At 39.1% G+C, this 22,545-nt stretch overlaps 1 protein-coding gene across 3 annotated transcripts in view; it reads left to right on the top strand.

Annotated features, from left to right (window-relative positions):
- Positions 1 to 22,324, top strand: part of SLC44A5 (solute carrier family 44 member 5) — a 106,962-nt gene extending 84,638 nt beyond the window's left edge. For all 3 annotated transcript variants that reach the window (XM_075037396.1, XM_075037395.1, XM_075037394.1), the window contains exons 10-22: positions 1,529 to 1,641; positions 2,072 to 2,203; positions 4,114 to 4,213; positions 6,990 to 7,082; positions 8,031 to 8,118; positions 9,345 to 9,607; positions 10,700 to 10,794; positions 11,186 to 11,289; positions 12,567 to 12,640; positions 14,500 to 14,570; positions 15,974 to 16,062; positions 16,705 to 16,789; positions 18,794 to 22,324. In XM_075037396.1, the coding sequence (XP_074893497.1) occupies positions 1,529 to 1,641; positions 2,072 to 2,203; positions 4,114 to 4,213; positions 6,990 to 7,082; positions 8,031 to 8,118; positions 9,345 to 9,607; positions 10,700 to 10,794; positions 11,186 to 11,289; positions 12,567 to 12,640; positions 14,500 to 14,570; positions 15,974 to 16,062; positions 16,705 to 16,789; positions 18,794 to 18,906 (1,420 nt within the window). In that variant the 3' untranslated portion in view covers positions 18,907 to 22,324. The remainder of the gene's footprint in view (positions 1 to 1,528; positions 1,642 to 2,071; positions 2,204 to 4,113; positions 4,214 to 6,989; positions 7,083 to 8,030; positions 8,119 to 9,344; positions 9,608 to 10,699; positions 10,795 to 11,185; positions 11,290 to 12,566; positions 12,641 to 14,499; positions 14,571 to 15,973; positions 16,063 to 16,704; positions 16,790 to 18,793) is intronic.
- The last annotated feature ends 221 nt before the right edge of the window (positions 22,325 to 22,545 follow it).

Here is a 22,545-nt window from a genome sequence, read left to right as displayed (position 1 = left end):
ATTTCAAATATCATATTTTTATAAGGAGTTGTTGCTACTTTTAAAGTAATTGGATAGAATTTTCTTCACACTTCTCACCAAATGGTAGCATACATCAAACAATTTCTGGACAAACATATTTAAGTGCCAGAGTTTTGGTGATGACAATTAAGGCCTGATAGTGAAAGGAGGCTGGGTTAAAAATCAAATATGGAATTGCTCTAGTGTTTGCAGCATACTCCAAAAGAACAGCTGCTTTCAAGCCTCAGTTTAAGGAATTCAGTCTACTGAGGACAGTTGTTACCATGTACTCAGTTTTGGTGTTACTAGGACTCATGTATATCTAAAGATAACTTTAGATAAAGGTAACTTTACTGCTTTCAAGAATAGTCTCGTAAGCTCCAAAACTACAACTTTTTTTGAAGAATACATTCTGAATTTCAAACAAGCTATTCAGAAAGGGAAAATACCTCATGCTCCGAAGTCTTTAAAGGGCTGGGACTTAAGACAGGCTTACAAAGTTTTAACTAAATAAGCTGATGTTCTTTTTCTTGTCCCTCTGCCTATCTGGCTTAGTTTGCCCAAAACATCTGGTTTTGATTGTTTATGATCAGGTTGACCCATTTTTTATTTTTGGTAACTGGCTAAATACGCTGGGAAAGTTCAGAAGAGAAGTTATTGAACACAAGCAACAAGACATTTTAAATTTTTTGGGGTCTGTACTAATACAAAATTCTGATGTAACACCTAGTAAAAATTCTGAGGAATGAAATGTTATGTGAAGCATCTGAGCTGGATGTTTGTTGGATGGGATTATTATTCACATTGCTTTATTCACATTGCTTTAGAAGGCCTCACTGAGTAAAAAGGCCTTTTGCAGTCATTTTTTACTTTCTGACTTGCTTTCTGGAAGTGAAATGAAAACAAATATTTCCTTACCGCAGACTTGATAAAGGGAAGACACTGTACATATCTTTTCTAGGGTCCCCATTTATAGCTCTTAACAGTTTCTTTTTATGCATCACCATACCCTGATCATTTCCTCTTCTCATGGATAGAAAGAGTCACTGGTTTTACTTCTAAATTTAATTCTTTTTTTCTAGGAAAACTCCTAGAATAATACTTTACTAGTTGCAAGCAGGGATTTTTAATGGAGGACATAAAACAGCAACCTCCCCACGTATAGTTATTCCTCCGGTTTAACTTTCTGAACTGTAGACTAGACCATGGACTGAAAAGGCAGTGAGTTGTTCAGCTTCTGTAAATGACCAAAAAGGCATTGTACTAGTCCCGTTGAGCCAACCTGAGAACCTAGTGTATACAAACATTTCTGGCTCTGCCCTGTGAGATCATCATATATAAGCTATTTGTTTCTAATAGCAGATAATAGCCAGGAGGATGTATTTTGTAAGTAAGATTTTGAAATACATTTTTACAAATCATTCTCTTACGTGAGATGAAGTGACCCTTATTTGGAGAAACAGGCATGCAAGAAAGTGAAGATTCTCACACTTTTTTTCCCCTGTATTTCTGTTTCTTTTCTTTCTAGTGGGCTGTTCATTGCAATGATAGTAAGTCTGCTCTTCCTTGTGTTATTGAGGTTCACGGCTGGGGTCCTCTTCTGGATTTTCATCTTTGGTGTGATTGGAATTATAGGTTATGGTAGGTGTAATCTTCTAGCCTCTGAGGCTATTTTTCCTTATTACTTAAGTTTGGGCAAGGAAAATCAGTAATTACATCAATTAAATTGTACAACTGGGAGAATTAATGCCTAGTTTTAGACACAGTTAAGTGAGAAGGGCTTAAATGGCACTGAAATTTAGTAAGAATCCAGCTGTGCTGATACTTAGCACCAGAGGTAGTAACCTGAATTATCTACCCACAGTATGCTTAGTCTGTATTCACGTGTACTGATACTTCTTTTCTATATATGTGATGTTATAATTGAGTAGTCTCACAGTAATGCATTTTTGGTTTTTGCTTACCAGACATGCTGAGGACAAAACACTTGTCATGTAAAAGATTTTTTTTAAAGAGCTTGTCCTTGCACTCTTCAGACACACTCATTTTATATTGATTGTTTTTTTAAAAGGCATCTGGCATTGTTACTGGGAGTATGATCATCTTAAAGGAATACCTGGATCTGACCTCACTGTTTACGACATTGGATTCCAGACAGACTTCAGAGTGTACCTGCAACTGAGGCAAACATGGTTAGCATTTAGTAAGTGCCCTTTAAACTTGGAATCTGTTAATGGATATTCAGGAGAATCAATCAATCAATCACTGTCTTGCTACAGTTTCTGTTTTGTTGAATCTTCTCACTCAGAGAAGTAAGCAGAATTCTCTTTCTTTGTATTGTGCAAGATACTTTTTGCAAGGAGACTAGTCTATTTGTAAGGGGAGATAATGCAATTGCACTAGTGATGAGAGTGAAAAATGCTTGTGTTATTAGCATTCCACTTCCTGTGTGTTCAGTCTTCATAATGGGGGAGTAGAAGGCAATAACTAAGTTAGTCCTGATGAAGTTGCATAAGGAGGGGCATTTTTCTCTTCCAGTCTGTTTATTCTCCTTGTTTGAGGGCCCCAGAAATGAGATTAATAACTCTACACTTCTTTGTACAACTGTTTACATTCAGGTCACTGAATTTTCTTGGAGGCTGATCTAAGACTCTAGAATGAACCATCACAAATTTCATCACCTTTATTTTCAAAAGTGCTTCATTGCCTTCTCTTACAAGGGCAGTGTATTTAAACCAAAATCCTACTGCAGCAAGACAGCCTGCAGTATACACATTCCTCCCCAGGGAAGGAGGGACGGAAGAGAGGACAAATACCTGTTGAATATTACTTGCACTGCTGTTGCTGCTCTATTAGAAGGCACACAGACACTAACTGATGATGAATGGGACATAACCTAAACCACTGCCTCTCCTTATTGGTAGCTAAATTAATAGAGCAGTAGTTTACTGCTTAAATCTCCTCTCTCTGCTTTGTGTCTTCATTTAAGTCTATGTTGGATCATTGAGCTCATGAGGCATCTTCTGCATATTGTTGAGGCAGAGCTTTTTAGTATGCTATCCCTAGAGAGTATTAGGACTTTATCATGTTTTTCCTTGTAACTCTCCAAACTCTTCCCCTGCCTGATTCTTAGCAGCCAATATATAGTTTATCTAGAGGTCAGTGTCGCTTTCAGATGAGTAAATTGAGGTACTCAGGAAAAAAATTACTGTTCCAAAGTCACCCAGCAAAGCAGTTAAATATCCTTGAAGAAAACGTATATCCTCTTAGTCCTACTCTAGAACTTATCATGTACTGAGATTGCTTTCCTGTTTCACAATGTTTGGGGCAAGCTACATTAAGTTAACAGAGCTGAACTGGAATGAGACCAACTTTAAAGAAACCTGATTACACATTCCTCCATGGGGAACCATATAAAAAATAGGTGCTGAAATGCATGTAAGAAAAACTGTTCTGAACGAAGTCTGTGGCTCTAAGCACCACAGTGGTCACTTGCCACCTGCAGTTCTGATGGCCAGGGGTATTGATAATACTAGGGATCGCAATTTAACATCATCTGTGACTATTTAGGTCTGGATTCTGAGACTATGTCTAAGCTGTGGGACCTGAAGCTAATTCCCATGTCCTTTTGCAAAACTCCAGACAAGCCAAGGCTTAGGGATACTATTGTCCTGTCTTCCTCTCCCTCCACAAAACTTCTTGGTTTCAGCTGGAGGAGACAGATCCTGCTGTGTGCAACCATCCACAACTGCTGGGCTGTTTTAAATGTTGTTTAACCATCTGAAGCACCCAAAATTGCTAGATATGTTTCAGAGTCAGAGGCAATGTGCTTCAGGCATTAAAGACTCTGTCTTCTCTAGATGAAGTCCAGAGAATTTTTTCACTTCCTACTGCAGAAGTAGGTTTTGAACTGACACAAATAGAAATCAGACTGAAGCAGACTCTTTAAACCAGATCTGGGTTATGATTCAAACACTGCTCGTAACTAAGAGAGGAAATGTTCTGGGACATGGTGCTCTCAGCTCTCTGACCTCAGAGCAAGTTTGTATGATTTACAGAGGCAGCATATTGGTTCAATTCTTGATAAATCTAACTTTTTTTGTTTGTTTACAGTGATAATACTTTGTGTTGTTGAGGTCATAATCATACTGATGCTGATCTTCCTAAGGAATCGGATCCGGATTGCTATTGCACTGTTGAAGGAAGGTAGTAGGTATGTTTGTCTAATATATTTTGAATTTTATTAAATGATCCGTAGAGTACACTCTTCTTGAGCTTCATCTTGCACTACCGAGGGCAGAAAGTTGGGGGTTAAAGGACAACACTGGATTTGTTGAGCTGAACAGGTAGTATAAAGATTGCCAGTTCTCTGTTAATGAGGTTGTCCTTATAAGAGCTTTCTCCTTTGCAGTAAGACATTTCTTATCTCTCAGCTCTCTGCCTGAAGAGTACATATACTGCTAGTGGTACCACATATCCTCAGTGCAAGAAGGTTTATCAGCAGAAATGCTAAGTGTGGTACACTGTTAATAGGAGCCTGGGACCTATAGCTGCCAACTTTGCTCTGTCATTGGATTGCCTCCAGAGTGACTTACTAGTGGTAGAGGATTGGTGGTGTTTTGGCTGTGGCTTTTATTTGGAAAGACTGGATTCTTTTGGCTCCAGTCAAACTTTTGCGTGGACATGCATAAATCTGCAGAGAGAAAAGGAGACTTCCATGACCAGGCATTGTAATATGGTGCAGTCCAAGATACTTCTTTCCAGCTCTGAGTAAAGAAGAAAGCAGAGCAGGATATGAGAGTTGAAGGCCTAGGAGACCTCTTCATTTTGTGTTTCCTGAAATCTGCATAGACTTTGTTCACAGTGGTTCCTGTTTTACACACTGCCAACACTTAATTCTTTTTTTTAAAAAAAATGGGAATATAACAAAGGAGAAATGGACTTAAAACATCAGGCCCTTGGATTTCATTGCAAATAGGCTAAGATCTGATAAGGCTTGGAAGCAGAGCTCTGTTAGAGCACATAGAGTTAGCTCTGAGTTTATCTGTGTGCACTTGCTTGTAGTTTTCTGCCATCTCTGTTGACATTGTGGTTCTCAGGAATCAGGATTTGGGATTTTTGTAATGGGATTAAGAAATACTGAAGTTCTGCATTCAGCCAGGTACTTGTTTCCTGTCTTATGCTACTGTGCAATTAGAGCATAGCAATTAATTTTGGCAGCACTGAATTGTACTCTAATTCCTGTTCATTAAAATCCAGTAACACTTTTAACACTGCAACACTTTTATTCACAACCTTGACAGGTAGAAGGATTTCAGAAAGTTCATAAACTTGCTGCTGAGAATTAATAACATTCTGTAGTTTTTCAACAGCATGGAAAGGTCACTTGAGGGTGATGTTTTTACTCTCATGCGTAATGCATGAGGTGAAACACTGTATGTAATTACTGTAAACCTAACAGACCATGCCCTGTATTCAGGAAGGTGCAAAATAAGCTGCTAATGACTGGAAATCAAATTACATTTTTCAATAACTTTTAACTACTCTTTCAAAAATATTACAATGCTAATAATTGACTTGAAATCCATAGTTAGAAATAATTAACAGTTGTTAGTCAGTTTGTTGGAGTAACTGTCCGTGGTCTTAGTGGTAACTGAGAGGCTTACCATTAACTGCTGAACACTTCTAACACATAGTGATTATTTCTCAGACAGCATAAGCCTGTGTCCTCCTGTGTGACTCTTAATGGACTTTTACAACTCTAGACTCAGACAGTAATTGACGTGTTGCTCTTCACCTCTTGATTGCACACAACAGTTCCCTTGCATTCCGCCCCCCCGCCCCCCCCCCCCGCCCCAGCATTTACTAGCTTAGCAGCAGGAACCGAGTAAATTTGTCTCCTTTTACATTCTGGAAACTGCCTCCTATAAAACAGATAGCATCAGAAGTGCCACAGGTCATAGGAGAAATACTGTAGGAAATACTAAGACAAAAAGGCTTGTGATAAGCTTACAGGGTCACTGGAAAGAAAATTTAGAGTAACAGGAAGAGGTAGATGGCAGGAGTGTAAAGAGAATGAACCTGCAAACTTCAGTGAACAAAACACGCACTCTCTGAAATCACATCCAGTGAGATATGCAGCTGGAGGTGTTTGCGTCTGAGATAGCTGCAGCGAGTTTACCCAGAGGGGCTGTGTTGACTCTCTTACAGAGGAGTCGTCCCTGGCAGAGTAGGAACTGGCATGCTCAAGTTCAGGCTCACGAGTTGCATGCTAGCCACAAGAAGTATTAATAGAATGTCAGCCTCTAAGACATCAGCCTTGATGTTAAAAGGAGCTCTCTAAGCTGTCAACAGTGAACAGCCATTATTCTTTCTGCCGGCCAACAGCCAAAGGCAAGCACCACTCAGTTACGGCACATGCAAGGGAAGTCACACAGTCCCAGGAAAGTGTTAGCATGTCCTGGCGTTACAAAGACAAGGTGAACGTCCCTGTCCCAAAATAGTTACTACTTAATGCAGGAAAGGGGCTGGGAACAGAGTCCTCAAATACAAAGTAGCAAGAGGTAATTTCAGATGTGTAGGAGCTGAAGGAAGAGCATAGGAGCTGAGCAGAGTCAGACAGGGAAATAAAGGGTAATGTCTGCAGCAGTCAGCCAGGAGGTGTGATTGAAATGGGTTTGTGACCTGGACAGAGCTGGATCTCTGAAGCAGTGATGGAGAAGGAGAAAGTAGAAGGTAGTCTTGAACATGGCAAATGGATAAACTTGACTGTAGTGCTGCTGATAAAGGTGGAGTGGTAGAAATGAGAAAGTGAAGATGTGAAGACATTTGAAGAAAGATCCTGCACTATTCTGAGATCCCAGCACTAGATTATGCTACCAGTATCAACAAGTAGCTCAAAGTAAAAAGGATGATGCTAGAAGAGAACTGATAAAAAGCTTGCTTCTTAAATTGTTGTAGCTTACTGATATGTTTTGTTTCTTTCATAGGGCTATTGGCTATATAATGTCTACATTGTTCTACCCAATCGTCACCTTCATACTCATTGCAATCTGTATTTCCTACTGGGCTGTGACAGCTGTGTATCCTTCTGCCTGTGTACCTCTGGAGGAACAGTCTTCTGGTCTGCAAGACTAGATACTTCTCTGCTATTTCACCTTAACCAGACCAGCGTTAAGAAGGCTATTTGGTCACTTAGCTCTTGCTGCACTGGTACACTCTTCCTCACTGCACATTTGCATGTGATGTACAAATCAGATGGTGAATTTAATTTCATTAAAAAGAACTGGACTAAAATTCAGGCCAAGCAGGGGGATCATACAAGGCCTTGTGTACTACATAAGGTTGACTTTAAGGGGCAAAAAAGGGCCCTCAGCAAAGAGTGAATATGGCCTTTAATGTGCTGCATGCTCTATAGGCCTGATGTTAATGGTCTCTTAGCTAGGGGTGGGGTGGGCTCCAGGTGTGTTTTGTTCAGAATAGTATAAGAAAGGAGTGAGAGAACATACAGTGCACTGAATCCTCTCTAAACTGTGTAACAACAACCACTGTCTGTTTGTTCCCAGAACAGCAAGGGTTTGGCAAGGTATGAGAAAGGGGAAAACTGCTTTTTGAAAACAAATTGTTCTTTCACATGCAAAGAGGGTCATTTATTGCAGTTCAGGACAATGTTAATTTATCCTTATGCTATGTGTCTACTTCCACCAAAATATGAACTGTCAAAGAACTAATGCATAATCTGCCTCGTCAAAGGTAGATATGCAGGAGAGACTGAGTCAACTTTCAAGGTTATTCCCCTTGCCCATTCTGGTCAAGGGTTATTACAGCTCCAGGATGGAGTTTGCCTTAATTCTCTAAGTAATTAGAGTATTCAGTCTTGTCTATCAATCCTTCATACGTGTCTCTGCATAGCAAGAGCAGTTTTTCTGTTATCTGCACAAGTTCTTTAGAGCTCGTGGTTACCCACTGCAGAATCCTAAGTTGCTCAAAGCCTACAGTTCTGTGATTTGTCCTTAAAATATTTCATTCAGTTTTCTGGCTACATCAGGAGAACCTGTGTATAAAGTAATGGCTAATCAAACACTGTGCAAGTATGCAAACCTGACTTGTGACCCAGAGGTAAGTGTAACAAATATTTACCTATAGTAAGATCTATACTAATTGCATTTCTTAATCACTGTTAAATGCAGTGCTAGTAGAAAATGTGCATATTTTAAGTAATGATTCCTCATGTTAAATCTGAAAATAGTGTTCAGATAACATTTCTTTGTTCAAAGCAATTTATAGACATACATTATTTTTTCTGCTAAACTGTCCTGTGAGGCAGGTAAATATTAACTGTTCTAATTTACAGAGTGAGAAAGGAAGGCACAGAAATACAGGTTTATTTGGAAGGGTGTTCTTGAATTCATGAGGATTCTAATTTGTGGTCCTCAAAAGGCAATGGAAGACTTGGAAAGCTATGCCTCAAACTTGTCCAAGGACCAGCCATGTTTTGAAGCAGAGGCTTAGCTTCTTTTGGCACAGCAATGACCTTTATGAAGCTCCAAAAATATGTCTTTTTTTTAAAATTTTGTCTTCAGTCAAATGTTTTGACTTGACTGTGGGGTTGAATTTAAGTATTTTTTTAAAACTAGAAATATTTATCAAATGTTGTATCAGGGTTATTTTCAGGTGTTTAAATTTCAATGTACTGCTGTGGTTATGTATATCCCAAACAATTCCCCACCCTGCTGCTGTCTGAACACTAAAAAAGAAAGGGATTAGAAATTGTCTGGGTTTATTTCATGCCCAAACTGAGCAAACACATGAAACGAACAACAGAAATAGGGAGAAGTAATTCAATGTAAAGACTACTCCTGTTTTAATACTCTGAGATACGTAAGGGAAGTTGTGACCACATCCACAGCTTGTATAAAATGACATAGGTCAGTTGATTTCAGTTCTACTGTGGCGATTTACCCAAACTGCAGATTTGGCCTCTGGTTTTCAAGTAAATATTTATTTATTTTTTATGTGAGCAGTTTTTCTTTAACGAAACTGAAGTGTTTATGTACCTTAAAAGTAGATTTCTGAAATTCAAATTCCATCTATGTGGGTTTCAGGCATGTGGTGAACAGCCCTGTTTTCTAACTGCATAGTTTAAAGTTAAGCACCTGCGTAAGACATTAATATGAATCCTTAATACCTAAACAGGTTACATAGTACTGGAGTGGAGTGCAGTGTTGAATGAAGTAATGAAACATCAATCAGAATTATGTTGTTTGTATTAAGCTGCTAAACTTCAGAGACTGTGTACACAGAATTCATTGCTTATCATTATGTTTATTTTTCTTTCTTTACAGACTTTTAACACAACCAATGTGACTAAATTGTGTCCGGGTGCTCAGTGTACTTTTGCTTTTTATGGAGGAGAAAGCCTGTACCATAAGTACATCTTCATCTTCCAGTTAGCCAATGCCTTTGTCTTTCTGTGGCTGGTGAACTTTGCAATTGCACTGGGTCAGTGTACCCTTGCTGGTGCCTTTGCCTCTTATTACTGGGCTTCTCGGAAACCAGCTGATATTCCACTGTGGCCACTCTTTTCTTCATTTGGACGAGCCATACGGTAAGACTGTGGAGGTGGTTGTGAGCCTTGTCATGTATCCAGCAAGTGCTCTTTTTACATCTAGGGAAGCCAGACTTGGAATATCAAATGAAAAAGATCAGTCAGCATTGTGGTTTAATCTTGGTAGGCAGCCAAGTCCCACCCAGCCACTCACTGACTCCCCCTCAATGGGATGCGGGAGGTGAAAGTGCGAAAACTTGTGGGTTGAGATAAAGACAGTTTAATAGGTAAAGCAAAGCTGTGTACCCAAGCAAAGCAAAGTAAGGAATTCATTCACTAGTTACGATGGGCAGGCAGGTGTTCAGCCATCTCCAGGACAGCAGGGCTTCATCACGCATAGCAGTAACTTGGGAAGACGAATGCTATAACTCCAATAGTCCCCCTCTTCCTCCTCCTTCTCCCCAGCTGTTATTGCTGAGCATGACACCATATGGTATGGGACATCCCTTGGGTCAGCTGGGGTCAGCTGTCCTGTCTGTGTCCCCTCCCAACTTCTTGTGCACCCCCAGCCTGCTCGCTGGTGGGGTGGGGTCAGAAGCAGAAAAGGCCTTGACACTGCTCAGCAATAGCTAAAACATTGGTGTGTTATCAACACTGTTTTCATCACAAATGAAAAACATAGCACCCTACAAACTACTATGAAAGAAAACTAACTCTAGCCCATCCAAAACCAGTACAATCAGGAAAATGTTGTTGTTAGGGGGAGACTGAATCCTGTAGCCCAATAGTGGCAAGGCTGCTGCAGCTTCGTGCCACCAGGTTCAACCAATTACAAGGCTGAGTAAGTACTCCCAGTAGGTGCACACACCCAAATACATGTATACAACACATATATACACAGCTGGCCACACGGATTGACAGGCAGACACACACAGCACTCACACAAACACCAACAGCACCAATGGCTTCATCCTGTTCCTCTCTCTGACAGATCAGGATGAAAGTCCATTAATATATGTAATTCCCCCTAATGGACCTTTCTCCAGTTATAATTTGATTTATATATGTATACACACACACACACATGCACATACATATATAATTGTACATATACACATACATGCAACATAACAGTCGTTTATTTTGTTTTAGATACCATACAGGTTCGCTGGCATTTGGAGCCTTAATTCTTGCAATTGTCCAGCTTATTAGAGTAATACTGGAGTACTTGGATCACAAACTGAAAGGTGAGATTTATGAATCTGCTCTAGGTTATTAAGACCTCCTTTGGTAAATTACTTCCTTACTTTCCCAAGATGTTTTTTCACCAGTTAGAAGAGATTAATTCCACATTATTTTTAGCCATTGTAGTTCCATTTGCAGCCAGTGAATTTGTGCTGATTTACTCAAATTGAGTCTATTATGTCCTTGGGAACTTAATGCAAAGTTCATGTGGGGTGTGGATCTGATCTATGAAAGCTAGTGAGCTAAATTTGGTTGAGAAAGAGAGTCTATAGCTAGAAGAAGAGAAATAGTTTCTGCTTTTGTCACAATTTAAGATTTTCTTCTGAATAGCTTTCGATGTTCTGAAGACTGTTCATGAGTTCTATGTATGATGCACTCTCTCCTTTTTTTCAGGTACACAGAACTCCTTCACTAGATTTCTACTCTGCTGCCTCAAATGCTGTTTCTGGTGTTTGGAAAGATTCTTAAAATTTATAAACAGAAATGCCTACATCATGGTATGTGCTGTCTCTGCATGTGGTCTCCCCTATCTGGGACGCTAAAATACCCTAGCCACTACTGGTTGGTCAGCAGCCAGCAGTACTAGAGTCTGGTGAATAAATAATGGGATTTGTGGGAATTTTCAGGAAATGCATGTGGTCCTACCATGAAAAAGTAAGATCTCTTTTTTTTTTCTTCTAAACTCACCCTCTTTTCATGCCTGTCCTTGTCTGTCTATCTAACCCTTCAAACTAAGTGGGAAGGGATGGCATAACCGGTTAACTTCCCCTCTGATTCAGCAATTGAAATCCTGATTTCAACAGGAATATTAGCTTGTTTCATACTGCATGTTGATGACACTTCTGTTTGGAGACAGTGTTTGAATAAGGAGGTCAGAAGGCATGTGGTATCTGTATTTCGTCCTGGAAGTTAAAGGCACAAATTCTACTAGCAGCAGCAGTAATATTTCTCTAAAATAACCCTTCTTAGCTTCCAGAAGAGAAATTCCAGATTTTCACCTAAATAAACATATATAGATTTCAGCCTAGAATGTTCCGACTTGAAGCAATTTCAGTGATTGAATGGTACAGTCACGGACTTGTTGTCTCAAAGGAGGTGGCTGTAATGGGTCTGTTATAATCCGTGTTCATGCAGTTGATGTTTCAAATTAATGCCATCTTGAAGAGGAAGTATTCTTTTTTACTATCTTGTTTAGTTGGTAAACTGACTGCTGTTCTAGTATATCTTAGACTTGTGGACACTATTCTGGGAAGAAGAAATGGTTTTGTTCCTGAATAACTTTAGCTGCTTTACTTTATGTGGATGTAAATCCACTGACTTTTGATACTGGTATTGCTGATTTCTTCTTAACTGAGAGCAGCATCAGGTCCAAGGACATACCTACAGGAGTCAACTCACTTCTGCTCTACAAGTGCCTGTTCCTTTCCACTGACTATGAATCTAGTGTAGGTAACTAGGAAAGTGAGAAGAATCCCTCAGCTAGTACCTTATTTGCTCTACTTGGCAAACTAAGTACTCAGTCTACTGCCTCCAAGATCACAACGGGTGGCATGCTCATCACCAGGTGATTTGAAGAGGAAAGATGGATAATATTCTGTCCCAGCATGGTGGAAAGCATTGAGAGGCAACAGGTGACTGGGGGCAGTGCTTCATGTTCATCTGAGTTTCAAGGCCACATATTAGAGAGAACTATGCATTACATGCAGTAAGATTCTGGCATACAAGGAGGTATCCTAATTATTTAAAATACGTAACAGCTACTATTATTTTGCAGATTGCCATATATGGTAAAAACTTCTGCACCTCGGCAAAGGAAGCATTCTTTTTGCTTATGCGGAATGTGGTGAGGTAAGGGGCCATCTCCCAGTCCTTGAAAATGTCAAGATCTCCTGCTCTTGCACTCTGAAGACACACTTCTTTCCTCTTCCGTGTCTCCTCCAAATATTATTGTAAGCTGCTTCTGTCCTCAGACATGGCCCTCACTTCTAACACTCATTGTGTAACAGCAGGCTGTCCAGCACAGTAACCTATGCAAAGTTGATATAATCTAACAGTTTTGTTGTGATTGTTCTTTTAAATTCATAAGCACCCAGTAGGTTGTAATAGTGCCTCCAAGGAACCAGTGGAGCCCCTGAGAGGAGATCTATGGATATACAGGAATGGGGTGCTCATGATCTGCTGTATGTGTGTTTCTTGAGCTTTGGTCTACTCACTGTCTGTGAAAAGGAAAGCAGAAAGACCTAAGTCTTCAGATTCATCCAGAAAGCTTATGGGGTGTCAAAGAGTGGCAATAGAGAAGAGAGAGTTTGCTTTCAAAACCAGTAACTTGAACATAACCAGATCTCCCCTGGTGCTGGGAATTCCCCACCACCACCACCTTTTTCCCACTACCAAGACTGCTGCCAAACTCCCTGTTCTCATCAGTAGTTTTCTTCATTGTTCCTGGCTCTTCCTGTACTACTGTGAGATCAAAAAATAATGGGAGAATAACTTAGGAGCAGGCCGTGTTGATGCAATAGCAGACAATCTAATTACCAAACAAGAGACACAGTAAAACTGGTTAGGTGGTTTAAATTATTAAGTGAAGGACTGGGAGGAGGAGAGGAATGGAGGGAAAGGCTGAAAGAGGAAAATGCAAATGATGCTTAAGAAAGAAGAGGAAAGGATTGGAGATGGGAGAATGGAGTACATTCACTCTGTTACCCTGCATTAATACTGGTACAGTGGTGTCCACACCTGTGCCTGTGCAATAGGAAAGAGAAGCTGCCTTCATTTCCTTTCAGAACATCACCTCACTGTCCTTTGTGCTTTTGCTCTTACTGATTAAGAGCAAAGCTAAAAGCCAAACATATAATTTTATTGTTTCAAGTGGAGATTTTTTTATCTTGTGTATTTTGCTAATTCTGAATTCTGACAGGTTAATGATGATTTGTTCTCTTTAATATGTCTTAATGTTTATTTTTCATGGTAGTCAGTGCTATATATTACCATATCCATAGCCTTCAGTGCTGTCAAGAGGCAGATGATACAAAGCTCATTTTCCATCCCACTTTACCTGCAGTTTCTGATATGACAGGCTGGCAGGATTTCAAGCAGAAACTTCCTGCTGTTGCTTTCAATGAGGGCTGCAGATTTACTGTCAATTTTTCTGTCTACCTTCATTCATTCATCTGTGATTGATTGTCTGCCTGCTTTGAGGACTCCTGCCTTCAGTGTTGTACCGTGATATCTTAAAATAGTAGATTTGGCATGTTATGGGCTCATGAAATGGGGCCAGATAGGACCAAGTGAAGAGAAGACCTATCAGCAATCTACACAAACATTGCTTTTTGTTTTGGTGTGTACTTTGCCTCTTCCAGGCTGGCTTATCTGTGACCCTAGAAGAAAGGCTGGAATAAAAATACTTTGATGTTATGTTTTGGGTTTTTTTAACCAGCAGGAGCAATAAACAGTCTTCAAGTACTGTAGCAGTATTGCTGCATTAAGGCCTAACTCAACAAGAGGCTCAGTGCTTTTTTGCCTCATGGGATTAGGCTGTAACAAAGCTCATCTCAGTGTTGCATTGCTGCATTGTTGTACGTCAGCCTGTGAAACCAGCAGAATACAGCTTCTTGGTCATGTTTTGTCAATTATCCATAGCTTTAAGGAGAAAGAATACAAATGTCTGGTTTGTGATGATGATGTATCATTTGTCTCTTGCTGAACAGAGTTGCAGTTCTGGACAAAGTTACAGACTTTCTTTTATTCCTGGGGAAGATTCTCGTTGCTGGTGGTGTAGGTAAGCTAATCAATTTTTTCCAAATGGTATGTTCTATTATCTGGTACCTACAAATATGCCTGCCATATTCATATATGCTTAGTTAACAGCTGGAGGTTTTCATTGGTCTGACTATTTGGGAAGCTGTTCCTGTGTTTCTAGGCTTTGCAAGATTGAACTAAACCACGTTTTTTTCTTTTTTTCTCCTTCCCCCTTGCACCCTGGTGTGTTGTTGACAGCATCTTTTCCATAATTGCTTTTACTGCTCTTGCATGTGTTGCTGGCACAAGGACTTCTGCAGCCAAAGCGTCATAGCTAGATCAAACCAAGTTCACACCCAAAAAGTCAGCCACAATCGGTTCACCTTTCATAAGAACTGAACGAAATTGCAAATGAGATTCACCTGGTAGCAGACAGCATGCATACTGAGGTGGTGGTGCAGGTCTGCAGGAGATGGGCCTGAAGCTCTGCTGTATTCAAGCCCATTATAGCTATAAGCTATTGTAAAAGAAATATTCTATATTTCTAACATACTTACAGGGTTTTCTTAGTTATTGGTAAATATCAAAATATCTTATTCATGTTCTTCTGTGACAGAAAAGTGATTTTTTTTTTTTAAATTAAGCACTTTCAGAAATTCAAGTTGTCAGTACTCCCTTACGGTTTTTCTAAATGGTCACAGCAGTTTCAAACCATTATTTTACAAATAACCTTATTTTGTATTCTGTATACTTTAAGAGATTACTAATGAATTGTATTTTAATCAAAAGTTGAAAATTAATACCAAGAACAGATCTAAAATATTTTGTCATTACTGTAGAATGACTTTCAAACTGGGGTAGCAAATTTGATTTGAAACATATTCTCTGAAATGTAAGCCATGAAATACTGAAATTAATTAATGTGTTTGTCCTCTTTGAGAAGAAATTCTTTGGATGATTTCTATCGTAGATGCATTGGTCTGTTCTAAACTTATTGTCATGCTTATTACTAGCACTGCCATTTCTCCTTTTAATCTGAAATAGTTAAGTATTTCTTCAAGCAATAAAATTTAAAGCAGCAGAATTTTTCTCACTCTTTTTTTATTTTAGAAAAGATCCACCCAATGGTCTTTTTCATCCCATGTCATTGTCTTGTTTATAATTGTTAATTAATTTTGCTATTAAATCCAGTAGAATGATGAAACAAAACAATTCATTAAAGTCTTTCTGGGCCCATGAATATCTTTATGGTAATTGATTAATTTACATATCTCTTCTGTCAGAATACAGATCCAGCAGATAATTAGTACTGAGGAATTTATTGTTTACAAACTTATTTAAACCAACCTAGGATCTGTTGTCTTTGTTTTGTCTCATCCATTCTTTAGGTGTTAGGAAATCAGAGTTAGCATAGGAATCACTAATCTTCTGTGCTTCTTGCAGGTGTTCTTGCTTTCTTTTTCTTCACACAGAGAATACCAGTCTTTGCACAGGAAGCACCAACGTTAAATTACTACTGGGTGCCATTGTTGGTAAGACAGCCATCTAATCTCCTGAACACTGAGGGCAGTTTGAGGTGCACAGACTACTCAAGGCATGGTCTGGTAACAGCTCTTGTTGTCATCCTCTCAGTAGCACACTATCCATTGAATCTGCTTACACTCTAGTCCTCTGGATCCTTCAGGCAGAGGTGACACTGCAGTGACTCTGCACCTTCAGAATAACTGAAAAAGGTTTCACATCTGCTTTGCTCAGCCTTCCCAGGCAGCAAAGAGTGGTGGTGAGGCACCGATGACAGTGTGGCTTCTAACGGAAGGGACTTGTGATGCATCTATTTCTCCTTTTGTAGCCTCCCTAGACTCCAGAACACCTCTAGGATGAGTGGTTCTTTAGAGTAATCTTGAAGGAGTTCAGAATATTCTTGGTGTATATTCTGTTTGGGGTTGAAATGGCTCCAGTCTGGCAGCTGGAAATGTTAGGAACTGCATGTTAGGATACGGTGTCTTGAACCTGTGATCCTTTTCCACAGCAGCAGTAACCTTTGGTAGAATTACAGAGCTGCCATTAAATCCTCCCAAATATGCTTAGCAGACTAGACTTCTGACTTGTTTTAACACTGCCTGACATCAGTGCCAAACTAAATTTGGGGTTTTCTTGTGGTTTGTTTTTTGTAGACGGTCATTATTGGCTCCTACCTAGTTGCACATGGGTTCTTCAGCGTCTATGCAATGTGTGTCGACACGCTTTTCCTCTGCTTTTGTAAGTACTACATTTTCTTTCACTAATAACCTGCAAGTCATGGGAAGAGGAGTAGAAAACCACCTTATCCCTTCATTACAGAATCCTGGTGACATGCTAGCAGACTGTGTGAAAAACAAACTGATTCTGCTTTTCAGCCTGGCTTCTTGATGCATTCTTCAGTGCAGAAGTGTTTTAGCATTCAAATTTAATTAGTTGAAGTAATGGAAGGTAGCTATATGGCTCATGGGGGTATCTGGCTTTTGTTTTTCAGAACTTTAATTAACAGTTTGCTTCTGGGTGCTTTGTAAAGAGCCCTGTACAGCAGTGATTCACTCAAACCTTTTCTTAATAACAAGGTTTTCCTTTGGTATATAGGCAGTCCTTTGTTTTCAACTTAATAGTCCTGAACAAAGTATTATGCTGAATTACCTTCAAATTTGCGTAAAATACCATTTAAAACACTATCTGTCCTTTGGACCCCCCAACAGCAAGCAATCACGGGCACTCTCAAAGGGACTGCTGTTCAGTGTGTCCAGTCAGAGAATACTAAAATCACAAAAGAAATCTGTTGGTCTCAAATTAGGACATGATTATAAGAAGAGGATGTACTTACTCCAAAATACATTCCATTTGCTAGATTTACTGAATTCAAGAAATAGATACAATTTTTCTATAATGAAAGTCATTCTGGTTGGTCCTAAGAGAAGTTACATGGCAGTGACTGTTCTTGCAGTTGGTGAATTATTTGATAATACTAAGGGAATACTGAAATAGTCATAAGCTTGATCTATCATATGCACAATAGATCACTGAGGCAAGATAAACATGGTAATACTGATTCTCCTCTTACAATAGCATAAATTCTTTCTTTCCTTTGAACACTCACCTTCTTAACCCTGCTTCCCTAGGAACTAAGGTTAGCAGTGGTTCTGGAAATACTGGGTTACCAAAGAATCACAGGAACAAGATCAGTCAGAAAACTGAAAATTGATGTCTAGTTGAGAGCTACATCCTGTTTATCTCAAGTTACGGACTTTGGTTCTAAACAAACATGATCACAGGCAGACGTAGCACTAATAAGAAATAAGCTAAATCATAAATAAAAAAATAATGATTACTATTATTTAGAGTGAAATGGAAATTGATCAAACTAATAAAATTTAGAAAGTTTGTTGGTGCACTCAAAAATTAACAGATTTTCTTTTTAATTTATTCCAAAGCTACGTGGTACATACTGCAATGGAGATATATGAAGATTTGCTTATTCTAACTTCTTTGGCCACTCCTTACAACTAGTGCTCTCTTTTGGCTTTGCAGATACAACTGTCTGCCTCTGCAGGGTTGCAATTGCAGTGACTGTGCTTCACTGCACACTCCCTCCAGATTGTCCATCACTGGTCTGTGACTACTGCATGGCATAAACACTGGGCTGAACCCAGACCAGTGATTTTAGTCGTGACCTTCTGCAGGAAAAAAAGTACTGTGTCTGCCTCATTATTTTAAATTCATGTTCTGTTTTGCTTCCTATGCTTCCATTCAGTAATGGACAGTAGGAGATCATACAGAATATTGTGCACTTGTGGCATCAGGTTTTCAAAAGAACTTTATCTTACGCAGTGAAAAAGGGTCCGGTTTTAAAAAGTGCTTAAATCCACAGCTCTCTTTGGGACAAATTTTCTAGCAGGAAGTAGCCAAAATGCCAGGCTTCAGTGGAGGCATAAGTGTTTCTGAAAATTTCCACCTATACTGCCAAACCAAAGAACGAGAGAATAGAAAGTATATATTGCCATCATTTAAAAATGGCTAGATGTTTGTGTCTCTGCTTTGTGTAAAACCTCTTCTGGTTTGAGAAAATAGAAGTTTTATAGTGTCCTTCAACTTAACAATACAGCTAAATTGGCCTTGATTGAGGTTTTTTTTTTAATCTTGGGTCTTTTGCTCTCTCCTTTCTTCAATTCTGTGTGTGTGTGTGTGGTTGTACTGCTGTTTGCTCTTTTGGCTGCTTTTGCTGTGTAAATTCAGGTGAAGACCTGGAAAGAAATGATGGATCTACAGCAAAACCCTACTTCATGTCAGCTAGCCTTCACCGAATTCTAGGGAAGAAGGAACTAAGCCCGAAGAAGGCAGTGGGATAACATACACTACACCTCAACATCAAAACAGTGTCACTTTTAAGCAAAACGTGTATAAAGTAGGCAAAAGTAAAAACTGTAAATGATGCTTCTGGTAAATGGGTGATTCTTTTTCCTTTTGCTTATATCTAAAAAAAATGAGCAACATTGGTAACATTTAACTAGTTTAAATGCTTAACTAACAGCTGTGAAAACAAGGCCACGTTTTAGTTTATAGAGTGCCTATGAAAAGGAAATTGTAAATTTGAAGCTTTTTTAAGTCTATAATGATGTTTTAATAACTTTTGTAACACAAGTTGCTGCCTTAGATGACAGCAGTTTTGATAATGTTTCTTTTTATAAGTGTATATTTGTAAAAGAAATTCAGGCAATTTTTTGAAAGCACTAACATATAACCTAATTAGCCATAAAAAGATAGTTTGAGACTCTCTAGTTAACCAGGAGATGGTACTAAATCTGTAAATACGGTGCTATGATTGTATTTTTTTGTACAAGCTGGTACACAGCTATTTAAACTGTGATTATACATGCATTAATGATTCCCTACACTGAAAAATGTAGTGATATTTTAATCACATCCACAACTGCGTCTTTTTTAAGAAATTATGGTACCCTGCAGGTCCCAAAGAAGGTAGTCAGAGAAGACTATAGTTGATACCGCTTAAAGCGAAGTTTTCTGTGAGTTGTGCTTAAAAGATGATATAACTGAGAGAAGGTTCCACTGCACTTGAAATGATTTGTGGTTCACACAAATGAAGTTTCATCCAGTACAAGATGGTGAATGTATCATTTTTAGCCAATGTCCAAGAAAGATGCACTTGTGTTAATATCCTCCTATCTCTAACGAGTCTCCAGTTGTGTTCTACATTATGAGGAAGTTGAGCTTCACTGAAAGGAAAACCAAATGCAGTCTCTTTTTCCTTGGAAGAAAGTCTTGGCCATATGTGTGCATGAGGAATTCCATTGCCTCTGCCTAGCTTCTTAACGAGACATTGCAATGACTGTGCGGGTGCTGAGTGCTGGGTGTGCTCTCTCTGCGGGTCTCCAGGATCTCAGTGGCTCACACAGTAAGTTGTTAAGACATTGAACTTGAGTCTCCTCATGATACAGGATGAATAATTTAGCTACTGAAAGATGGTCCAAAAGAGTTAGTTTGCTTTTCGATTATTAAATTTGCCCGGTCATTAGTACAAAATCTGTTGGTAGAAAGCACATTAACATTCTGTTCAATTTTATGACCCCCTCCCCCACCGTTAATAGAACTGTCACTGAGGTTAGTAAACAGCCCTGCTCATGGAAAAAGTCTTACACTGGAGTACTTCTCAAGTCTGTTACTGCCATGAGCTGAGCTGAAAAGGTTTTAATTTGTTAGTCTCGTGGATGCCCAAGGACCCAACCACACTGAGGCCTGCCCCTAGTTTTCATGGATTCCACCGTACTGAATAAGGTATTTCATTACTGTCTGCTTTCCAGGAGTGGCACATGCCATACCTCTGCCAGATCTGTTACAGGAGTTCAGTGTCTGGAAATACTTTTCTAGCCCCAGGAGTCCGTTGGTGTCACAAAGAGAAAGGCAAATTCTTTTCCAGATGGTTTGAATGCAAGTTTCTGGGCAAAATTTTCTGATGATCCACATCCCAAAGTGATTTTGCTCTTTAACTTATGGCTCCAGTTTGTGATGATTGTAATTGCTACAAAGGCAGAAATACTGTCCTTCCTGCAATGGGTCTGGGGTCATGTTGATGCTCACGTGGTTACGTGATTGGAGTCATGGCCACGGTAGGCTCTTGAAATCCTGTGAACTGAGGTGCAAGTGACAGGATACTCATATGCATTCTCTGTAATCCAGCGGGCACTGTAGTGCTTCCCCCTGAAGCAGAAACGAGTGGTTCATTTTAGGACTCAATGTAGAATAAAGGCGTACAGTTTCAAACGTAACTACTGATTGTGGGCACCTTCAGTTTTTGATAACCCCTCTTGAGATACCCTAGAGTAAACCTGACTTTCAGAAAGGGCTGAGAAACCTACCTTCAGAAAAAATCAGACTCTTTACTGATGAAGTTTTTCATCATCGTCATCATTCCTTTCTCATTATGTGCATGGCATTGAATATACAATCCCCCCATTAATCCAGTCTCTTCTGAGAATTAAGTCAGTAACTTTTTGGGGTATGTGTCACCATTCTGTGATTAAAAAAGCTGCTGGTCTGATTACAGTCCATGTGCTAAAGCTTTTTTTTTTTTTTTTTTTTTAATACTACTGTGTGTTTAGTTTGCAGCTAAAGAAACATTAAGTAATCTATATTTCTACTGGACTTGAGTGTCTTACTGGGAGCTCAACTGAAAAAGTGTATTTCTGAATACAGCGTGCTTTTTTTATCATATGAATGTAACCATAGAGTTTACTAGGAATAAAACATAATAGAAATAGTATACAGTTATTTGATTAGAAGACTTTTGTAACAAACCTATGCATTTACTAAAGGAATTTCTAAAAGTGAAAGTTTTAAATTGTATTATTATTTATATACAGTAAAAATATATATATGTATAAATTTACTCCACTCACTATTTTGTGAAATTATTTAGAATGTAAGTGATTATCATTTCTGAGAAGAAAATTTAAAAGCCATTTTCTTAATTATGAGAACTGTGAAAATACAAAGCAATACCATGTAGATTTTGTAATCAATAAATTGAATAAATAAATCATAATGATTTAATATTAAAATTGGCTTTTAAAATATAAATTGCTATTAATTAATTAAGTAGAAATTAATGCAAGTATTTACTTGGGAAAGAATCACTTAAAATATTTTAAGACTAACTTATTATACTGGTTCCTAACTAATCCTGTGGGCCAGAGTCTGCAGACTTACACCACAGAGGAGGTACTAGTAGTGACATTTATGGATTTGGATGTTTACTTTGTTCCTTGACTTAGTACGAAATGCAAAATTCCATTCTTGACTTTAGAGAGTGGAACATGTGGCTATCTATAACATGGTAAAGTATGTCATATGTGCTTTGCTCCTGAGCCCACGGGAGTCTGTGATAAAATGCCCACCCATTCCATGAGGTGCAGGCCAGCCCTGTGACAGAGGTGGCAGAAGGCTGGCGGTTGCTCCACGCTCACAGTGCAGTAGAGGAGGAGATGTTCAAGGGGAAAACCCGGTGGGAGCCCGTCGTAGTCCTGCCTGGCCCTTGGCTGGACGCCTCCTCTCCAGGCAGAAGCTTTGGAAAGGGTGGGTGGCTCTGCAGAAAGACCCTTTCACGTGAATAGGAAGAACTCTTTTGAGGATCTGGCACAAGCAGAATGTAGAAACCTAGAGACAGTAGAAAACACCTGCTAGCATATCCATGCAATCATGTTTGGTTTAGTTCTGGTTGGATTCATTATGTCTCCCCACAACATATTGATGGATGGCTTTCATTTACATGTTTTATACCAAAGTTTTAATGTCAAGCCTTCAAATTTTGTAAAAACTAAAAAAATAAAAAAAAAAAATAAAAAGAAAAAAGTGACCCCAGAAAGAAAACAAGGTAACAAGAAAGATGGGATCATTTCTTACGCTGAGGGTTTGGGGTTTTTTCCAAGTAGTATTCAGCAGCTGATTCTTGGGCATTGCAAGGGTGCTGAATA

Source organism: Buteo buteo, chromosome 10, assembly GCF_964188355.1.
Source record: "Buteo buteo chromosome 10, bButBut1.hap1.1, whole genome shotgun sequence".
Classification (NCBI taxonomy): Eukaryota; Metazoa; Chordata; class Aves; order Accipitriformes; family Accipitridae; genus Buteo; species Buteo buteo.
This window is presented reverse-complemented; position numbering and strand designations above follow the sequence as displayed.